Source organism: Pelophylax lessonae, assembly GCF_965119305.1.
Source record: "Pelophylax lessonae genome assembly, chromosome: 6".
Classification (NCBI taxonomy): Eukaryota; Metazoa; Chordata; class Amphibia; order Anura; family Ranidae; genus Pelophylax; species Pelophylax lessonae.
In genome coordinates, this window is record NC_138773.1 from 303,842,343 (window position 1) to 303,865,614 (window position 23,272).

At 41.8% G+C, this 23,272-nt stretch overlaps 1 protein-coding gene across 1 annotated transcript in view; it reads right to left on the reverse strand.

The window, feature by feature from the left end:
• Nucleotides 1-1,844: 1,844 nt before the first annotated feature.
• CNPPD1 (cyclin Pas1/PHO80 domain containing 1) overlaps nucleotides 1,845-23,272 on the reverse strand; it is a 31,543-nt gene continuing 10,115 nt past the window's right edge. The window contains exons 3-8 of the mRNA XM_082260106.1: nucleotides 20,298-20,379; nucleotides 18,084-18,204; nucleotides 15,662-15,790; nucleotides 13,735-13,796; nucleotides 10,782-10,899; nucleotides 1,845-2,788 (exon numbers count right to left, since the gene is read on the reverse strand). Of these exons, the coding sequence (XP_082116232.1) occupies nucleotides 2,159-2,788; nucleotides 10,782-10,899; nucleotides 13,735-13,796; nucleotides 15,662-15,790; nucleotides 18,084-18,204; nucleotides 20,298-20,379 (1,142 nt within the window). The 3' untranslated portion in view covers nucleotides 1,845-2,158. The remainder of the gene's footprint in view (nucleotides 2,789-10,781; nucleotides 10,900-13,734; nucleotides 13,797-15,661; nucleotides 15,791-18,083; nucleotides 18,205-20,297; nucleotides 20,380-23,272) is intronic.

Consider the following 23,272-nt stretch of genomic DNA (forward strand, 5'->3'; position numbering starts at 1 on the left):
CTGCAGGCAAACATGAACTTTGCAGATTGGAAAACACTAGCTCCGACTCCGCAGGGAGTTGCCAGGCCACTGCTTCCAACCAGACAGCAAGGGTCCTTCTCTGCAGGATGCTGCTAAGGGATAGGCATCGCTATTCATTTTGCACATTTACTTTTGATGCACCTGAAATGTACTGAGCACATTTAAACAGAGTAAAGTGTTACTAAACCCAGGAGCCTGCAGTCACTATATCTTATTTCCCACAGTACACAGAACATGGAGGTGCAATTATTTTAGCAAATATAAAACTGCTAAATATCTCATCAGCAATATATACTCTATATTGTCAAAAAGTATTTGGACGCCTGCCTTTACACTCACATGAGCTTTAATGGCATCCCAGTTTGGGGATGGCCCCTTCCTATTCCAACATGACTGCTCACCAGTGCCCAAAGCAAGGTCCATAAAGACATGGATGAGCGAATTTGGGGTGGAGGAACTTGACTGGCCTGCACAGAATTCTGACCTCAACCCAATAGAACACCTTTGGGATGAATTAGAGCAGGGACTGTGAGCCAGGCCTTCTCATCAAACATCAGTGCCTGACCTAGGAAATGCCCTTCTGGAAGAATGGTCAAACATTCCCATAGACACTCCTAAACCTTGTGGACAGCCTTCCCAGAAGAGTTGAAGCTGTTATAGCTGCAAAGGGTGGGCCAACTCAATATTGAACCCTACAGACTAAGGCTGGCAATACACTATACAATTTTCTTGTTCAACTTTCCTTTAGATTTACCAAAACCATGTAATATAGGGTCAAACCTAAACACTTTCAATTTGTATGCAGTCAGGCAGGCCCTTGCACTACATAGTTTAAGGTAAATCTAAAGGAAATTGATTAAGAAAATTGTATAGTGTATGGCCAGCCTAAAGCCTCGTACACATGCAACGAATTTCCGCCGACCGCTCGTCCGTCTTTTGTCCAGAGTGGTGTCTGTTGGTTGGAATGTGCTCTAGACTGCACACGAATTTTCCCGCACGATAGAATTCTACTTCAGAAGTGATGTCATGTGTTGGATTGCCTTCTTTCATCTCTGAGCATGCCTAGTCTTGCTCATAAGATTTTTTTTCCCCCCATCGAAATCTGTACTAATAAGACGAAAATCGGTCGTGTTTTGACGGTCGACAAAAATTATATAGCCTGCACACCAGGATTTTTTCGGCCAAAAAGTCGGAGTCAGTTGTCGGAAGCATCATACTAACAAGCCGAAAATCGGCAGATCGGTCGTCGGACGAAATTTCCCGGCCGAATTTCTACTCGTGTGTACGGGGCTCAAGACTGGGATGCCATTAAAATCCATGTGCGTGTAAAGGAAGGTGTCCCAATACTTTTGAGAACAGTGTAGCAGCCTTGTGACTTTTCTCAGTGTCCAGCCAAGCACTGGTTTAAGCTTGTAGGAGGCCTTTTCATTCTCCTCTGACTGTCCTATGAGGCTGCATGCCTTTCTGTCTGGACAGTGCTGACTGGGCCGGTGCTTCTCACTTGCACCCTCCCAAAAAAAAAAAACTCTATAGCAATACACACCAAAGTGAGCATGTGCAGAGTACCTCCTCTATTCTATCAGGCGATGGAATGGAGACAGTAAAAGAAAGTGAGGACCAAACAGCCTTTTCACACAATGCAGAGGATTAACCCTTTAGGTCCCACAGTGAATATAACAAGCATGCTTTACTGCATATACAGACTGATTTTACTTTTGTGGGTTTAGTAACACTTTAACATAAAGAAACATCAATAATAAACTATAAAAGCCTTTTTTTTTTAACTTGTGTAGGTGGGGTTTTTGTTCTCATTAATAATCACCCATATACGTGTGCCTATCTTTTTAAAAATAAACCCTGTAAATGAAAATTTTAACATGCAAACAAAGTGCACTGACCTCCAATGTGCACTGCTGCTATTTAGCAAAATACTAAACACCATATGCTTCATCCTGAAATAAATTTCCTATTTCAGCTACATCATATAAGAATAGAGAAAAGTGTGTGAATACAGAAATTGGTAAAATAACTAGCATAAAATACAATCTATTGCAGTTTACTTTGCGGCATCGTACAACAACCCTCCATCCGGACTACTGCAAGTGTCATCAAGAGGGGGCGGGACTCTCCATATTGGCTAACCTGGAACTAGTAAGGTTTTCAGCCTGCCCAGGCTTGTGTCGGCACCAATAGAGGTTTTTATCTTCAAGGAATCAGACAGAGGAGTCTCAGAGTCGTGGCCTGGCGAGTGGCGTTGTTCAGGATATTTTATAGTGCAAGAATTTGGGTAGTTGGAACAGACTAGCGGGTCAGGAAAGCGGTAGAGATCCAGTCCAGGAAAGGCACGAATGAGTGGCTGGTTTGAGGTGCAGCGTGTGGCGTTTTTTTGAGTGCTGGGTGGTTTTGGTTTGGAGCAGTGTGGGCAGTACCGGTCAGGGGGTTGTAATTCCTCACCGTCCGTGCCGCCGGAGTCCTTGTAGGTAAGTGCAGTCAGCACAGACCCCCACAGATACAGCGCAGTAGCTGTAACACTGGACTTTCTCTCTGTGCACTCCTCCTCTATGGAACATGGAAGAACAGTGGTAGGAGGAGCAGCGATTTCTTCAGCTGGAAAAAACAGAGGCACCGACAAATCTGGGGTTGGTTCTGTGATGGAAGGAAGCAGCCTTGTCCCATTTATCTCCCAGGTAGCCTTGTGCAGGACAGCAACTGAAGCAAATAAAGTGGCAACTCCGGTTAAGTAGACCAGGCCAAGTATACAAGCCACCTGGAAAGGGGAAAGGGAAAGAAAAAAAAAAAAAAAAGAAGAAGTTTATACTCAATAGTGCAATTCTATAAAAGTATCTAAAATTTCCTTTTTTTAAATTTTATTTATTACAGGTACTTATAAACACATTATAGAAAAAAAAAATTGGGCTAACTTTATGGTTTTGTTTTTAATTCCTTAAAGCGTATGGTTTCCAAAAGACTGGAAGACCGCTTCTCAAACAGTGTGACAAAATATTACAACAATCACCATTTTGTTCTCTAGGGTTTTGGTTTAAAAAAAAAAAGAAAAAAAAAAAAAAACACAAACATACATTATACACATACATATATTATGTGTGTGTTTTTTTTTTTTTTTATAATGTTTGGGGTTCCAAGTAATTTTCTAGCAAAAGATCCAAATTTAAAAACTTGGAAGTACAGATTTTAAATCTATTACTATACATAATGAGATCTTGGTGACCTTAACCTCTGGAAACGGTTTTGAAGATGCTAATAATATTTGGCTCCTGTCTAAGTTGACCCTAGTATGTATGAATGCGAGTTATGCCCCATACACACCTGCAGATTATCTGAAGACTTTTGTCTGCAGATTTACCTTTTCTATGTAGTGCAAGGGCCTGCCGGATTGCATACAAATTGAAAGTGTTTAGGTTTGACCTCATATTATATGGATTTGGTAAGTCTGCAGATAATCTGCACGTGTGTATGGGGCATTAGGGAGCTTAGATTATAACCTCCTTGAGAGCAGGGACTGATGTGAATAAAAAAAAAAATTATCAAAATTTTGTACAATCACTTTTTTCCTATTAGAAGGAATGTGAACATCACTTGTAATAGAAATAAGCATGACAGGTCCTCTTTATTGAGAGATCGGGGGGGGGGGGGGGGCAAAAGACAGCAGATCTCTCATTTACCTTTAAAAGCAACAAAAAAAAAAAAAAAAAAAAAACACACACAAAAATCTCTTTATGCCTGAGAACTGACAGATGTCGCTCCAGTCCTGCAAGGGTATAAACTTGAGTGAGGGCCATCTTGCCACCACTTGACTTCCTGCGTAGCCATTGCTTCCGGGTTTACCTCGCGCACCTCTCTCACCACCTCTAATATCTGCGAACGGGATCACTTTTAGCAGACTGCTGCCATAACCCCGGTATTAAACGTTGATTAATGATTATATATATATATATATATATATATATATATATATATATATATATATATATATATATATATATATATATATATATATATATACATACATACATACATACATACATACATACATACATACATACATACATACATACACACATACACACATACACACATACACATTATATATATACACACACACACACATACATATATTATATATATACACACACACACATACATATACACATATATATATATACATATATATATATATATATATACACACACACACACACACACACACACACACACACACACACACACACACACACACACACACACATACTGTGGGCAGTCAGCAAGTGGTTAAAGTAGGACTAAAGGCAAAAATGCTCAACTTTGGACAGAGGAAGAAAGGGTTATAGTCTTAGTTAGGTTTTTTTTGGTGTGCCTTTCCCACCCCATTGGGGAGATATCCCCTCACTTCCTGTCCCCTCGCCACAACAGGGAGTGAAATATTCTTCCAAAGTGAGGGAATCCCTGGTCGTCACCAAAACCAGTATTTCCAATGGAAGATTTCCCCTGGGTTTCCTGTTCTGGCAAATGGTAAACACAACAAATAGAGGTGAATCTCCCCAACAGGGACACAGACCGTTCTAATCCCCCTTCACACTGAAAAGTTTTGCCTTTTTACTTTAATATCTTAAAGTGAATTTATATGTTCACCTTGACAGGGATCTGGATATGATGGTGCAGTTAACCATTGGGCTTAAACAAGAGTACGTTTAGCTGTGGGGTGGTTTAGGTAGTGGCATCTGTTGTCAGAGGTTCAAAACTGGGACCAACCTGACCAAGTATGAAGCAAAGTGTCAATTCCATCAAGGTTTCCAGCCACAGGCTCCCCATGTACATTAGATCATGCATGGTCATTGCCCAAGTGGTCAAAACCACCTACACATTCTTAAAGTGTAAACCTTCATTCTTACATTTTTAAGATGACATAGTACTGTTCTTTAATAAATACTGTGTGATATTACTGCACTGGGGGCTAACACTACCATAAGGAAGTGAGGGGAGTGAAACCACTAGAGTGGGGTTTCTTACGGATCTGATTAATACTGCAAAGAGGCTTACCATCTTCCACTGGAGACAGAGAATTCATCCCTGAGAGGCACACTTAAGAGGCTGTTTTCCCCTGTAAGGAGTCTGCAATCTGGTGAGTTTATCCCCAAGGGGGACACAAGTGAGTTCACGGGGAGCCTGTCACAGCACAAGTGATTTCTTCTTGGATTTTATTTACAACCATGTTTATTTTGAAGCACCTTGATGATTTTTATGTCACTAAGCACCATTTTATGGACTAACACAGTGCTATAATAAGAACACACACTTTAAAGGAAAAATAACTCCCCATGTATGGGGGTTTCTACAGAGAACTTTTGCGATTTGTGAATTTTGCACCTTATTTCTGAAGCACAGTGCACTTAGATGTTTTATATTAATTTTTAGCACGGGGGAGTACTTATTGAATTCATGGAATAAGCTGACACTCATTTTACACCAGCACTTTAGCTTTTTGTCACATTCTATATTTATTCATTATTTTGTTTTCTCACCTGTACTAAGGTTTTTCAACACTCATAGCATTATTACCTATTCAACACCCTATGAGTAGATGCCACTATTAGGGATCAATTTGAGTGGGATCAGCAGCCACATTTATAGTGTTCATACGTTTACAATATAGCAAATATATATTTTTTCTACCAATATATTTATTACCTCAAACTAGGCAGCGCCATTACTCACCTGCACAGCAGCACTTTTAGACTATTCCTTCCACTGACACCAATGATGGGGCATTATTCCTTCCAATGACAAAATATTTTTTTTTTTTACTCCCATTGACCACCAAACCTATGGTATGATTTATGCCCACCAATGTCAGGGCATTTTCTACCAATGGCTACAGACCAACCCCCTAAAGTTTGAAGGGCAGCAATTTGGCCCTTAGTTTTTACATTTTTAGAGCCCCCTGCTCTAATGGGATCAAAGGTAAAGAGAACCCACCATTCTCTAAACCTCTGGTGCCTAACACAGGGCCAATATGATGCTCGACAGCACTCAGCATGTAGCCTGGAATTAGGTCTGGAGTACAGCAAGCTGCATGTGAAATAACAGAGACTCCGACAGGACTTGGGAGCTGTCGGGGAGGCGCCCAACGCTGGCTGCCACTGACAATACCTCTGCAAGTGGGTGATCTGTAGCTTGATCTGTGCAGTGTTCGGTGAAGCTGCAAAAGGGTGGGACTGCATTGCTTTTCTTAGATAGGAACTGTCCTCTTGTTGGCCAAAGTCCTACGCAACATTACCTATTCCTTCCTTGTGGTATGTGATCTGTGTGATGATGGCTCCTGTCAATGATATCATGCAGAGTACAACCCACAATGGTAATTAGTTAATTATTGGCACTAAAGCTAGTGAGAGGGGAGTTCAAGCCCACAGACTGCTCCAAACACTATAAAAGTTAACCCTATTCACTGCCGGTGTTCTGCCAAAAAACTAAGATTACTTCCAGTGAGTGTACAGCAGGAATAATTGCAGATTTCAAACACGTGGTATTTTCACAGAACACCGGCAGCCTTTATACTCAGATAAATGCTATGAGTGGACATTGTTAGTCCGCCTGCTAGTAACCAAAAACAAGGCCGCCTTCCAAGGCGGTGACAACTAGCAGCCGGACTATCAATGTCCACTCATAGCATGTACAGGAGAGTATACGCTGCTGCCTGTTCTTTGAAAACACCAAGTTGTCAAAATCTCCAATTATTTATGATGTACAGTCTCCGAAGTGACGTCATTGGAGTTCGACAAGTTGTGAGACAAGTTGGAGTCTTCGGTATTAATATAACAATAGCGGCATCTGGTGGTCAATTACCAAATCCTCCACTAAATATACTTCTATGGCAAATCTACATAGATGCAATAAATTACAAGGATTATGGAGAAGAAAAAAAAAAAAAAAAAAAAACTACATTCAAAATATAAGCAACTATTAAGTGTATCCCTAATAAAAAGTGGAAGTTTATAAATTAGTGAGAAAACCATTTAAATCTATTCCCATATTGAGACTGTTGGGGTGAGGAGCTTCTAATTTTTAAAGTGATTAAGACTCGTTAAATAAAAAAAATAAAAAAAAAAAACATGTTATACTTACCTCCTCTGTGCAGTTAGTTTTGCACAGAGCAGCCCAAATCCTCCTCTTCTCTGGTCCCTTGTTGCTACTCCTGGCCCCTCCCTCCTGTTGAGTACCCCCACAGCAAGCAGCTTGCTATGGGGGCACCCAAGCTGAGCTGCCGTTCGGATCTGACCCCCCTCTCCGGATTGGCTAATCAACTTTGACAGCCACGGGAGCCAACAGCTCTGGGGCTGTGTCCCAGCCAATCAGGAGGGAGAGTCCCGGACAGCCGAGGTCCCTGGACTCATGTGTCCTCGAGTCTCAACACATGAGCCCAGGGACTCATGGACAGAGAAGGACCTCAGGTAAGTATCAGGGGTGCTGAGGAGGCTACTACACCCAGAAAGCATTTTATCCTAATGCATAGTATGCATTAAGATAAAAAACCTGACTTTACAACTCCTCCAATTCCAACAGGTCTCATTACTAGGGCTATTCTTAGCGAGATCTCTCCAATTTTGCATGACCCGATCAATTACACAAAATTTAGTACCAATAGGGTCTCGGTTATGAACTTGTCCAACGTGCAAAAATAAACTAGGAGACCCTTATTATTTGCCCCCAGAAGAACCCCGATTAAAGGGAAATTTATCAGAGTGGCAGAACTGCACTACATTGGATAAATGCTCTAAATAGGCAGAAATTGTGAAGACTCCTTTTACAGAAAAAGTTACCATGAGTAAAGCGTTAATAAAGAGTAAGTGGCCTGTACGGAGAGAAGTGGATAGAATATAAAATAAATAAAAATTATAATGCATTTAAATTTGAAAATACAATTACAGGATTTGATTCTCAGTTTAAAATGATGTTTTCTTAACCACTTGCTGACCCCATACTTTTTTTTATACACGCTGTCAGCAAGTGCTTATAACAAGCTCACATCCATAGCTGCAGTCATGAGCTTGATGTAATTTTTTTTAGCTACTGAAAAATTTAATAAAAGTGAAAATGTTTAGTGCTAAGAAGGGTTGCCCCACCTACAAACACAACCCATGGTGTTCCCGGGCTCTCCTGTCTAGGAGTAGACAGGAAAGGCCTGGAGACCCTCCTCCTCTGTCACCCGGAGCCCTCCCACCTTCACCTCATCCCCGCACACGGACGGCCCGGACCCGTGCCCGGAGGACACCCTGCGTGACAGGAGCGAAACGATCCTCTTAATCACCTATAACAAGTGGCCATGAGCACTGTCTGGACATAGAAATCTACCCGACTGTGAACAGTGGAGTGGTATATGACTTCTACATCCATTGTGGCTGCCAACATCGGTTGGATCTGAGAGCAGTGAGCAGTGCATGATAACCCTATTTATCTGGTAAGAGGCCTGACGGGCTCTAGTGAATGCACGGTGGGGAGCACTTCGTTTGGTTTGAGCACCAGGATCGTTTATTTTCACCATAGAAAAGCACTTATTCTATTCCGTCTGGTAAGGAGGAATTCCAGCAGGTGGAGGGAATTTCAACTCACCAATTGAATTAACTATCACCTGTCACCAATACACCACTGTCGGTGGTCCTACTATTGACACAGTTGTGTCTTGGGACTTCTCACACCATATACATTTCTGCACTGATATATATTTTGTTTAGATTTGAGGTTGTATTTATGTATTAATTGTTTGGAATATACACCCAATATATTGATATAGCGCACCACTCATTATTTTAACTTACTATTGCAAGAGGGCAATAGGATGGAGATGCGATAGCATACTACAGATGGTCGGTTCCCTTTAGGGACACAGAGTTCTATTAGATCCTTAATGTATCCCTTGACTGAGCCAGACTGGTCATTTGCTTTGTCCCAGTCAGCTGGGATCCCTGCGTTCTGAATTTCAATTCCTAACTGAACTGTTCCTGGATGATCATTACCAGGTTACCTGTACACGAAGGCAGACTGCAGAATAGTTCCTCAATTTACCTCCGCTCTCCATCTTCAGGCAGATTTTGGTGGTCTCAGACTCCCAGGAGAGGCCGGCAAGCCTGGGGACTGTTGGAGTTTGGCAAAGATGTGATACCATTACAGAGTAGCTATGGCTATAGCTATTTAGGTTCATTGCCCCACTGTAAAGTTAACCTCTAATCCCAGTTTCAGGTCTCTTACAAACTGAAAACCTGTCCTCTCAACACTATGAACAAACAATAATCCAACACATTACTCACTTAAAATGGATGTAATCTTACGAGCTGCTATGTGTATACTCAAACTACTGTGTTTTACCTCCTACACCCTCATATAAATGCATGCGTGTAATAATTCTCTTAGATTGTAAACTCTAACGAGCAGGGTCCTCTGATTCCTACTGTATTGAAGTGTATTGTATTTGTACTGTCTGCCCTCAAGTTGTAAAGCGCTGCGTAAACTGTCGGCGCTATATAATAATAATAATAATAATAATTCAGTGGGGGGGGGGGCTTGATGACATCACAATGTTAGGAGATTGAGGCAATGTGGTAACTAATATCCCGGAGTACGGTTTTGAAATTGGCTATTGGATTCATCACACCTGCTGTTAAAGTTTGGTGCACTGTAAGCACCTAGATAATGTGTTTTATTTGGCTTTTTTTTTTTTTTTTTTAATGGCAAACCAATTTTAAAAACGATAAAGCAGTATGTAAGGCGATTTTCTTTTTAAATGTATATACGGCTGAATGGAGGCATAACAAGGAGTAACATCACAGTATGAAGTCAGCCTGGGGAATCTGAGTTATCCTAGGATCTAGAAAGACCAATTTGAGTCCTCAGTGGTGGGACAGAAGCAGGTTTTGACCATACTTGATTGTCCAGTCATATACCTCATGTGAGCACATCCGGTGAAAGCTCCACATATTGCATGCAGGAGGTTTCTGCACTGAGTGATGGAATATTAGTGGAACAAGAAGCACGTTCAGCACTGGAGACTTATTTTGAAAAGTGGTTCACTTCATATCACAAGCAAATATTGACTTATATGTAAAATCAATAAATTAATACCCTCGCTGTGATGTATAAATAAGTGAAAAAATAAAAAAATGTATATTAAATCCTGAAGCTGCTGCTCACTAGGTAAAATACCAGAAAAAAAACTAAAAAACATAAGGCAGCGCTAACAGGTAAAACAACTATATATGCAGTGCTAAAAAGAGATATATAAAAATTCATATAACTGATCAAAATATTAAAATCCTAAAATACATATAAAAGTGCATGCATGCACTTTATGGATATGGATTTGAGCACCTTTCCAGCACTTTAGTTTTTTTGGAAGAAACCTTCTTTGGACTGCACCTTATTATATATTTTGCACTTTGTATATGGTTGTATTATGGACACGTGATGTAACCTATTTCTGCACTTTGATTTTTAGTGATCACAAATGCACTTTTATATGTATTTTAGTATTTTAATATTTTGATCACAGTTATATGAATTTTTATATATCTCTTTTTAGCACTGCATATATAGTTGTTTTACCTGTTAGCGCTGCCTTATGTGTTTTTTAGTTAAATATTGACTTATAGACTCTATACAAAAGTCCCATGTTTTTTTTGTGTATACGATAATTTGCGTTGTGTGATATGCATTGTAGAACACGGCACTAGTATGTTTGAAACATTCCTCACCTTGGTGACTTGCTGGCAGAGATCATTGAAGACTTTCTGCCACAGGTCCTGTTCCAGGAGAACTGAGAGGTCTGTGTAAGTGAACCAGCCCCGCTTCATACCTTGCTGCTCTGCAACCCTGGAAGGGTGAGACAAAGAAACCAGATTACACTTCCCATAGTATAAAGTGCTCAGAAGTTGTGTAACCGGACAGCATTATGGCTTTCATAAATGCTTACAAGGTAAAAGAATTACAAGATAAGCAAACAGGCTTTTACTTACAGCCCAAATTAAACAAAATTTTACTTGTTGCATAATATTTAGCACTATTCTTATGAAGGTGCATTGTTTCTTTAACCACTTCCTGTCCTGGGCACACAAAAATCAGCTTTTGCAAGAAAATTACTTAGAATACCCGCACATTATAAAGTTTGTAAAAGCAGAGGCCCTAGAAAATAAAATGGTGGCCGCTTTTTTTCCATTTTTTGTGCCACATGATAGTTGCGCAGCCATTTAAACACACATTTTAAGAAAAAATACACTGAAATAATTATTGGTGCACACAAACACGATACAACACACTTTTTGATAGACTATAAATGGGGTTGTGTTGAGTACATAGATACCCAACATGTTAAGACTCAAAACTGCACACCCCGTGAAAAGGCGACAAACTACAAAACCTAAACTTATAGGTGACACTTTAAATGCCTTTACAGGTCATCAGTGTAGAGTTAAAGTGGTTGTTAAGCCACTATGTTATGTTTACACCATCCCCTATGTTAGATTACAAACTGTATCCTAGTGCCTGTGCATTAAAAAAAAAAAAAAGCAGATTTCTACCCGGTTTCACAGCGCCTATTGGCGCTCACATGACTCCCGGCTCTCTTCTCTCCCCGTCTGACATCTCCAGCGGGTGGAGCCGAAACCTGACGTCAGCTGGGGGAAGGAGGAGAGAGCCGGGAGTCACGTGACGGCTGAGCAGCGATGTGAAAACAAGTAGAAATCGGCTTTAATAAAGCACAGGCACTAGGATACAGATTGTAATCTAACAGAGGGGATGATGTAAGGATCAGTTTTTTTTTTTTAGCAGCAGGGAGGGGGGAGCAGAGCGGCGCCAGTGAGCCAACAGACAGACAGGCAGGGAGGGAGGAGGGCTTAGGACAATGCAGGGCTGCAGATGACAGACACGTACGCTGACTAAGACTACTTTCACATCTTGGCGTTGCCATTTACAGGCGTTTTTATGTTAACAAGTGACCAATGGAAAAAAATAAACGCCTGTAATCTGCCCGAAAAGAAGCTTATGTACTTTTGAGCGCTGGGCGTTTTGCTTAAAACGTCAAGACGCTCAGATGTGAACAGGGGCCATGGAAATGAATAGGATTTGTCTTGTTGGGCGTTTTTTGAGCTGATCCTAGAGGAGAAAAACGCCCCAAAACGCCTACATGTGAACTTAGCCTAAGTCAGGGCTCAGTGGCCATGATACACCGTGGTCAGTGTACAGGGAGGGGGGGGGGGGGGGGGGGGGGGAGGATAGAAACTGGCAGGATCAGCCAGGTTTGTTTTTTAGGTGTTACATGGGGCCAAATAACACAGCACAAGCACGGTGTTGTTAAAAATGCTTTAAGGGAACAGGATCTTTTTTTTTTTTTTTTTTTTTTTTTAGGGTAACAAACGCTTTAATTGTGAATGATCGCTCTTGTATGCTCATGTTTTTTGGCAATACTTCACACGTGTAGTGCCATCACAGTTTTCATATATGCCTGCAGGACGTGTGTAAATTTGCATTTCTGTAGATTTCATTTGTGACAGCATGGGCATTTTAACAGGTACTCCTTATGGAGACATCAAGGGGCTTTATTAGATCCCAATGTCTCCCCTACCCTCCAAAGCAATAATCAAGCACAGGGACCTGCCAATAAAAGCGATTAGGTGGTTGCAGAGCCGCCCAGATCACTTAAACTGATCAAGCCATAAAAATAATAAAAAAGTGTATGCAAAAAACAGCCAAACTTGGCGTTTTGAATGCTTTTAAGTGCAGAGGAGGGATTTCTCCATAAAGAGTACCTGTGTCACTGCCTATGGCTGTGACAAGGGATGTTTACATTCCTTGTGACAGCAAAAATAAAAAAAGCGATAAAAAGCAATAAAACAAAAAAAAAATAAAAAATGTAAAAAAGGGAAGTGTAAAAAAAAAAAACGGAAGGCTCTTTATTGCAGGAGAGACATACAAGGTCTCTTCGGCATTAAAATAAACTCACCTTCCTGTTTGCAATCTACTGCAGAATGTACACGTTCCAGCACGGCGCCGATATATGTGGATGTGCTGGGATGAATGACTCCCACACATGCACGGGCGTGATATCATCCCATACCAGCCAATCAAGATGTCTTAAGACTAGCACCCAAAAGAAGCCGGGGAGAAAATCCTGGCTAAGGACGATAGACTGTTGGGAGCAGAGGTAAATATTCCTAGCTTTATGGCCCGTACACACGATCTGAAAATCGGATGACAGATCGTTTGTTTTTGCATGCTAATGTCATATCGAAAAAAATGGAGAAGTTACTAAAACTACGAAAATTCTTGTACGACAGGATAAAAATTCAGAAGTAATGTGTTGTAGTATATTTGTAATTTATTTTCGGACAACAGCTGTGCTGATTAAAACGAAAATCGCACGATCTGGTATATGAGAAACCTTTTCATGCTTGTCTGATCAGATAATATCGGATGAACTGTCGTGATCGGCTCTCGAAAGCCCTGTACCAACGATCCGATTATCGTACGATCGCTTCTAAAGCAGTATTTTTCGTCTGATTTTCAGATCGCGTGTACGGCCATTAGTCCTTTAACACAAACACGAGGGAAAACCAAGACACAGAAAGCAGGGAACAGCCTGGGCAATACAAACAGCACAGCAATAAAAACTTTGTCTAGAGTTCCGCATTGATAAGAGAATAAGATACCCACCTTCCCTCCAGCCACCGCAGCACTTCAAAGAATTCCCCTGGATGGGTGTAGAGTCCCCAGTCCTGTATTTCCATACAAAGAAAGTTTTTACATACACTCATGCTAAAACAATGTTATACATTTTCTAATTTATTGTTTAATACAAAACATTAGGCAGTTTCCTACCATCACACAAATGGCTGAAAATACTAAGTGACGAAAGCATTTAACGCTGAAAAGGGTTACAAATGTAACCATTAAAGAACCAGCCATTATTGGTTTAGGAATTAAAATATGAAATTTTATAATATCCAAGGTAAATTTTAAAGGCAGCAGTGTTAAGCATCCCCCTCCAAACTTAATGTGGCAAAGCCACAGCCATGCAGTAGGCGATGCAGATCACACACCACATTGTGGGATACATTCTCCCACTGCGCACATAGAAAACCAAAGAATTAAAAAAAAAAAAATAAATAAAAGTTTTGCCTTCAGTGTTGCATAGAGTGAAGAGGGACTGGGACCCCTATCATATTTTTATTGCTGTGTTCCCATTAAGGAGATTCAGACCCCATTCACACTGGGGCAACCTGTCAGGCGACCTGGTCGCCTGACAGGTCGCCTGCCATAGAGAAGCTGTGGACCCGTTCTAATAGGAGCGACACAAGTCGCTCCGACTTAGAAAAAGGGTCCTGTAATACTTTGGGGCGACCTGGAGCGACCTGCATTGACTTCAATTTTATGAAGTCCATGCCGGCCGCTCCGAGGTCACGGTGCGAGCTGCTCGCCGCGACCTGTGAGGTCGCCCCGGCAAGTCGGATCGCCCCAGTGTGAACGGGCATTTGTTTTGTTTAACATTAGCCTTGAAAGCTAAAAAAAAAAAAAAAAAAAACAAACACAAATGCACTAGTGTTGGTGACCTGGGGGCCCCCCCCAATGAATTCTCCTAAATTTGCAGGGATTTCCTCTCATTTCTCTTTTGGCTACGGGACAGGAAGTGAAGGGAGATAGGATGGCGAAAAAAAAGTCTGACGGGTTATATCCCTCCTTTAGTGCCGGTTCACACTGATCCGACTTGTCAGGCGACTTGGTCGCCTGACAAGTAGCGCTCCATGCTGTGCAATGGAACCGTTCTAATCGGAGCGACTCAAGTCGCTCCGACTTAGAAAAAGGGTCCTGCACCTTTTTTTGCAAAGTCGGAGCGACTTGCATTGACTTCCATTATGTGAAGTCGTTGCAAGCCGCGCCGAAGTCACGGTGCACGGGCGACTTCATTAGTCGCCCGAAGTCGGGGCGACTTTGAGCACAGAACCGCCTCTTCTTGGGTCCCCCGCCGGCGCTCCTGGCGCCTCCCCCCTGCCAAGTGTCCCCAAAGCCAAGAAGCTGCTATGGGGGCACCCGAGCCGCTGCTCTCTCTCATTGGCTCACTGACTGTCTCAGCCAATGAGAGAGAGTCCCTGGACTTCGTGGCTCTCGTGTATTATCACTGGATTGAGATGGGGCTTAGGTAATTATGGGGGCTGCTGCACACAGAATGCATGAAGATAAAAAAACTTCTGCCTTTAGAACCACTTTAAAGGAGGGGAGACCTGCTTTAAAGTACTAGATGCAAATACGATTGTTAATGTGTTTTTTTATGTTGACAGGCTTGCTTTGTACCCAATATGTACTGCATAAAAATAAAATTCTCTTTCATTCAGGTAAACACAAACTATTAAAAAGCATTATCTTCTATTTTTGCATGCTACCATTAGGCAGCACTTGTGTCCTTTTTGCTCTTTCCTGCCTTTCCATAGCTTCTCTATTGAACAAAAACCTGGTTACAGAGCTCAATAGCTACTACCAACTACATTGATGACCTGGATAAATGAGATCCTTCACAGACATCATCTTTCAACTCTACTGTAACAAAGCAAGATGAAGAATATCAGGAGTACAAGAAGCAACTTACGATAGCCCGGAGAAAGTTCATCTCCAAAGTGTTCACCACCTGGACATCCAGTTTCCCAGCTGCTGCCCACTCGTCGTTAAAAACCTCTTCCTCTTCGCCTTCATCGTACAGATACTTACTGGCAACCATCTGTAACCAGACATGTCATATGATAACCGTGAGCCGTATTCACTGAACGATGAGCTGTCACGCATACAGCACTGACCTCTTCACTGCAGCACCACAAGGAATGCCACAGGAAAAGCTGGTTCTCCTCGCACCAGTTCACACTCTCAAGCAAGTATCACTCACTACTTACATAGCGGAGCTTGGCTATTTAACTTTGTTGTTCATTTTATCCAATAGACCAGTGGTCCTCAACTCTGGTCCTCAGGGCCCACTAACAGGCCAGATTTTAAGTATTACCTTGGGGAGATGCAGACCAGAGCACTGCAATCACTGAGCAGCAAATGATATCACCTGGGATGTATTTCAGTCATCTTGCAAACCTGGCCTGTTAGTGGGCCCTGAGGACCAGGGTTGAGGACCACTGCAATAGACAACCGCACCATGAAAACATTCTCAAAAGACAGTCGCCTAAGCACAAGGACTACCCTCAACTCGCTCTCCTCTGACCGTTTACCCTAAAACCTAACCATTGCCTCTTTCCTCCCCATCCTCACCCATTCACCACCCCAGCATCCAACCCATAATCCCGTTTTCTCCCCTCCTACTATTATGTCACAGTCCTATTTCTTACCCTTCATATAGCAGCCTGTCCCCCCCTGAATAAGGAATGCAATAAAAAAATATAAAGTCTCGAACGTGCTTCCTATGATACCCATAATGCACATCCTGGGGTAGCGCAACTAGGAGATCACCATCGGTAGAGTACAATATTATATATATATATATATATATATATATATATATATATATATATATATATACACACACACATACATACACACATATATCTATCAGAATTATGTAGGTTATTTAAAATGGAACCTCACACTCTCAATCCGCATCGATTTATTTTTAATCCTTATGCTGCTAGCATTACTAAATAGATAGGAAAGTATATCATTTACTTGTTTTAATCTTTTCAAAATTCTCCAGTTACTGGCCTAGGCATCTCAGGAGTCTGCAGGAGGGGCTTGCTCAGCTAAGCACACCCTCCCGCCCACATGCCTGTGCCAAGGACAGATGGATTCCAGGAAGTAAATGCTACATGAATCATCTGCCCTTTCTCAAGATGGCTGCAGCCAGAAATGCTAGAGGGGACTTTTTCAAAGTGAAACGTTAGCAAAATAAAGCATGGAGGAGTTTGCTTTGAATATTAAAAATTAATTAAATAGCATCTTTGGTTTGGGGTGCTCAGATGCCGTGTAGTTACGCTTTAATGCAAAGTTTTGTTGTGATGTTACCTCACTATTTTTTACAATATGTAAAGGGCTAAGGGCTCTTTCACACGGGCGCTCCCCGCATGTCTGTATTTCATCCCATTTTTTTGCGGATGAAATATGGACATAATGCATGTCAATGGGATTGTGGATGTCAGCGGATGACCATCCGCTGACATCCGATTTGTCCTTTCAGTTCTGTTCCGTTTTTTTTGGAACGGAACAGAACCCTATTTTTCTTCCATTTAAAAAACGGAAAGGAAGCAAAATCGGATGTCAGCGGTATCATCCGCAATGCCCATAGACATACATTATGTCCGTATATCATTCGCAAACGGATGGGATGATATGCGAACATACGGAGCGGATGACGCAAGTGTCATCCGTGTCCGTGAAAAAAAAAAAAAAAAAAGTGCCGCAGTGGAAAAAAAATAAACAAAATCGGAGCGGCCGCGTGAAAGAGCCCTAAGGCGTATTCAATCATATTTACCAGGTCATATAATAGTCATATGAGGTAATACAGCTTTGCCTGGATTATTGAAAATGCTAAGAACAAAAATATCTACAATGCATTTGCACCATGGGCCTAATTAAAATGCAAATTAATTAATTAAAGTTCCACATTCATTAAAATATAAATAAAAAAAAAAAAATAGTGTGGCCACCGCTTGCATTACATTATGGGGGACGTCTACTGGCTGAAGGGTAAATCAAAAATGTTTCCATCCATCAACGCGTATTTAGCCAGGAACACTTCCCCCCCCCCCCCCAGCCACAATATACTAGGCTGAAGAGGGGGGGGGGGGGGGGAAACTAAACAAAAAGCCTCCTACTCAGCACATAGCAATCTGCTCAATTCCAGATGAATATTGTTTTTATTCTTTTTAACAGCTGCCATCACACACTTGGTCACGTGTATCACCTGCAAGGCATTTCCAGCTGCGGCAAGCAAACAGGAAAAGCAGGTTAGCTTTTCAATCTTCAGTGAAGAGAAAAGCTGGAGGACAAAGATCACATGACTGGGCCTCACTACTCACCATGGATATGAGAAACAGATCAGATGACGAAATTTGCTGCAAATACTCCGGGTTCCTGTGGCGAAGTCTTTCTATGTAAACCAAAGCCAGCATCATGGAGCAGGGGGAGATACAAGCTTCCCTACAACACACAGAGTCAGCTATCAGGAGCATGGTCAATAATGTCTGTCAAGGATTTAAAGGGACCTGTCACCAGATATTCATTTCAGCAACATTCATCACAAAAGTGTACATGTGCATTTACAATATTTTATGCATGTTATTTACCTGTAAAAGCCTTCCTTTGAGTAGACCTCTAAAAGTCCTAAGACTGTTGTTGGAGTCAGTAGCCCCAGCAGACTCAGAGTTGTCACTTCAGATGGTGTTCACCTAATATCACACTTGGCCCTGCATGTCACTGCACTGCAAGCGCAAGTGGCTGACACGAATGAAGTGTAACTTTGTGAAGTTCACGGTCACACACAAAAAAAATTAAGTAAAAAAGGGAGCTGTTTGATGCGATAAAACGTTAATCATACCTCCCCTGCCACACCTCTCTGCAGTCCAAATCAAACTACTGCTTGCAAAATGCTTTGTGTGCTTTAGTGCAGGGCTTGACAAATTTTCCTGAAATCTAGGAGCCAGCTAAAAAAGTTAGGAGACAGGGAGATGGTAATGAATGAATGGAGAACAAAAAGGCAGTGGAAACAGTCATTACAACAGTCATTACTCCCGGCCTCCACAAGAGGGCGCCAGTTCCCCATTGGAAGCCTGTCATCTCAAGTAGGCCGAAAAGCCGGGGCCTCAATTTTCGGACGGCCCGGAAGTCCGTGCACTCCGTGCGCGGAAGTCCGGGCAAAAATGACAGGACACCTTCTGCAGGGCACCCCCAGGCGCCAGGTCGCTAATTCTAGTCGCAAATGCGACCTGGCGCCCGGGGATTGTCGAGCCCTGCTTTAGTGTGTGTGGACAAGTGTGAACAGGCCCTTAAAGTGCACTAAGCCTTTAGGAGAAAACCTGTCAAGAGAAAATATCATCTGTGCATGGTAGCTTGAAGGGTAGATTACACCCCAGTAAAGCATTGGCAATATTTACCAGTTCCCATCCGGCCAATAGCAAAATGACAGCCAGGTGGGACTTTCATCGTTCCGCGTGGACACTATACTTGTTCATCCCAAGTTGGGCCTCACTGAGGCGCTGTCATCGGCTGTGTCCAACTAATAGTCAATGACTGATCAGTCTACCAGCCCGATGCCAGTACCATGTGATCGCTGTGACCACAGATCACGCCAATTGTAAACAATGGATGGCTTCCTTTCATGCCATCCATTGTGTTCAATTGTGTTGCTAGCTGTGATTGGTCACAGTGATCACATGGTACAGACAGGTCGAATCACAGCATATCTGTACCATGTGACTGGCTGTGACCAATCACAGCCAATTACAACAAAACCGTTTCATTTAGTAAAACTGGTTGCTTATACCAGTGAAATTCACTGGCATAAACAATCATAATGTGTAAAAAAAAAAAATCCTGGTTGCTTTCGCATAGTACAATGTTTTTTTTTTTTTCACACGCCGTCACCAGTGTCCGTCATTACACTGCCACACCTGTTGTATAATGCTGTACTGCACTGGTAACAATATGCAAAAAAAGAAAAAATTAATTATATTTCTTCATTTTCCAAAAAAGTGGAAAAAAAAAAAAACTTGCCATGCCTTTTACTAAATACCTTGGGACTGTCTACTTTTCAAAAAGGGATCATTCGGGGGGCATTTGTACTGTCCTGGTGTTTTTGGGCCTCAAGAAATGATAGGCCGTCGGCATATCAGGGCTTATTGATTTTCAGATATAAATACCATAGTTTGTGGACTCCAACTTTCCTAAAGACTAAATAATATACACCGATTTGGGTTATCACCCAAGAAATGTAGAATAGGATTTTGGCCTAAATTTATGAAGAAAGAATTGCAAAAATATTATAAGAAAGGAAGAAAAACATGTTTTTTGTTTTAAAGTTTGTCTTTTTCATTTAGCAAAAACACCCAGTGGTGATTAAATACCGCCAAAAGAATACTCAATTTGCGTGAAAAATAAAATCATAAAGGTCATATGGACACAGTGTTGCATGAATGTGCAATTGTCATTCAAAGTGTGACAGCGCTGAAAGCGGAAAAATTGGCCTGGGCAGGAAGGGCCCGGTATGGAGGCGGTTAAGCATATGCAATTCTTACCTAGATACATGAACGGCATACTTCTTCTGCAGGCGACGAATGGGGCTGGGAGCAGCTTTCTGTAGCAACTCCACGGCGATGTCTTGCATAGCGAGAGAACAAAAATAAGAAGAAAAAAAAAAATAAGTAACTACAAAGGGTGAAACTCAACCCTAGAAAGAAACAGGTAAAAACACATACACTCAACAGATAAGGCTTACTATTTGTGTTTCTATTGGAGAGATTTTCCACACTCCCTGAACATTTTTAGTACAGTGGGGAAGGGTTAGAACCATTTATATGTTTTATTTATTGTGTTCTCCGACAGTAATGACCATATCTAACATTTCTTGGATGGGAGAGAAAAATCCCCCCCTATGGGGAAAGAGATAGAAACCTAACAGATTAGTTCCACTTAAAACCTATGACAAGCAGACAACTATTTAGTCGAGAAGAGACATGCAAAGTCTCTTCTGCAATAACAAACACCTGCCTGTGCGCAGCTAGGCGTGCATTTCTGGCACATTGCAACTGTCCCAGAATGACTCCAGTGAGCATGTCGTCGTCGTCATCATATATATAATGATATATTAGAATATAAAATATAATATAATCTATAGTATAAGAGTCTGGCATGAATTATTTTGCTGCAAAGTCCTTGATGTTTGTAGTAATCTCATGACACCATCTCTTATACAATCTGTTTGGTATAACAGGAAATTGCATGACATCCTCCAACAGTCATAAATAAATTGTCATACCAATGTATCATTTTCCAGTATTAATTCCTTCACGTCACAGTCAATAGAATGATTTGTAAAATAAAGCTCAACATATCTTTCAAGTGGTTGTAAACCTTTATATATATATCCAGTGAAGTGACTGGCCTCAGGTGATACACAGATAAAATAAATCCTCCTACATAAGGTGTATCTCTTTATATGCAGTCTTCTCTACATCCAAAGTGGTGAATTTACAAAGCGTGTCTGAGCTGTCAGAATAAAAAATGGGTGGAGAGGTGAAGACACTGCAGAGCTCAGTGAGGAGAGATGTGAGTGCTGGGGGGGGGGGGGGGGGGGGGGGGGGGGGGGGCTGAGGATGTAGCCCGTGATGAAATGGGAGTTTGACATTCCTGCCCTAAGGAATAATAAAGCAGCATCAGAAAGTAGAAGAAAAAAAAAAAAAAAAAAAGGCTATAGTGTACTAGTTTATTTTTAATATTTTCATTTTAAAACTAGGCCCCAGGCAAAGCAGAGAAAGCAGGAAGAAAAACCATGTCAGATATACTGACAGATATTCTGAGACAACCTTGTAAAAAAAAAATTAAGACATGATTAGATTTCAAACCCGGGTTTCAGTGCAAGTTTGGGGGCGATTTGAATGACATCTGTGCGGGATCATGCACGGAGGTCTATTGAAGTCACCCCCAAAGTTGCCAAAAGTAGTGCAAGAACTACTTTTGGAAATCAGTGCTGCACAGCAAAGTCTGCATCGCACCGATTGGGACAGTGCCGCCCGCTGCCAGCAATAGGCTGCGATTTGGCATGTCAAATCACACCGATGTGAAAGAGGGCTAAGGGCTGATTTACTAAATCTGGAGAGTGCAAAATCTGGTGCAGCTGTGCATGGTAGCCAATCAGCTTCTAACTTCAGCTTGTTCAATTAAGCTTTTGACAAAAAAAAAAAAAAAAAAAAATCTGAAGCCGATTGGTTTCTATACAGAGCTGCACCAGATGTTGCACTCCAGTTTTAGTAAAACAACCCCATAGTGTCACAACTGTCCATTTGTTATCTGAATATTATTGCCCAGATATCACCACAAGCAGCTATTTCCTAGCTGTGTGGTGCAAAAGTTGCCGATCTGCTGCCTGCATATTGTAACCGCTGGATGATTGCTGCCTTCTATATTACATAACTGACCATTGTCACCCATACATTGTCAGGGTAGCCATTTGTGCATTATGTCAGTGCTGTTCATAGGATCATTATTGCTATAAATGTTAGCGCCCTGTACCCTCCTTATCACTACCAAAAGCACATTGCTATCTTGCAGAAGTTGGCATGGTGCACCATATTAAACTCTTTAAATGTTATTTAGCATGGCCATTATCCCCATGTTGTGCCGTGGCACATTACGCCACTTCATTCGTTCCTCGGCTATGTAGCTTTCAGCTAACTATATAGTCGCATGCAGGTTGCATAGTGCTGGCTTGTAGTTCTGGGTGAAATTACTTCAAGTCTGCTCTAAAAAGCATTCCTTTTTTGTCTAGTTCTAGCTCATTGATTTTTTTTAATCTTGCTAAAGTGAATTTTCCCTCACAAACCTAAAACCTCCCAGTGCACAAAGACTTTGATACGTTTTGTGGTGATGGTGTCCCAGCTCTTACTCGTGTCCCCTCACATGGCCACGTCACCAGTGCCTCCAGGAAAATCTCACACTTGCACTCTACAAGCTGTTGAACAGGTTGTGATTGTTCATTAACTGATCCACAGCTCATACTATGCATGCACAATACAGCCTAAGGAGAATATTTTTTGGCATGGTTTCCCATCTGCAAGGGGTGGGGGGGGACTGACCACAGTGTCTGCAATGCATAGTAGAGAGCCCAGTAGATATACTAAAGTTCTTGCATTTCCCCTAAAGATCGCATGGCTGTTTTCAGGTAAATAAAGTAATTGTAAAAGCAAACTTTTTTTTTTTTTAAACAAACATGTCCTACCTACTATGTGTAATGGGTTTACACAGAGCAGCCCCGATCCTCCTCTTCGTGGGTTCCGCAATGGCGATCCTAGCCCATCCCCTTTGCTAAATGCCCCCACAGCAAATCGCTAGCTATGGGGGCACTTGTGTGTGCTCACTCCCAAGCCCTGCTCTCCATAAGACACAAAGAGAATGGCGCAGCCCCACCCCCAACTGTCCTTCCAGGCTGTGATTGACAGCATCAAGAGCCAATGGCTCCTGCGGATGCATCTTAGCCAATGAGGAGGAAAATACC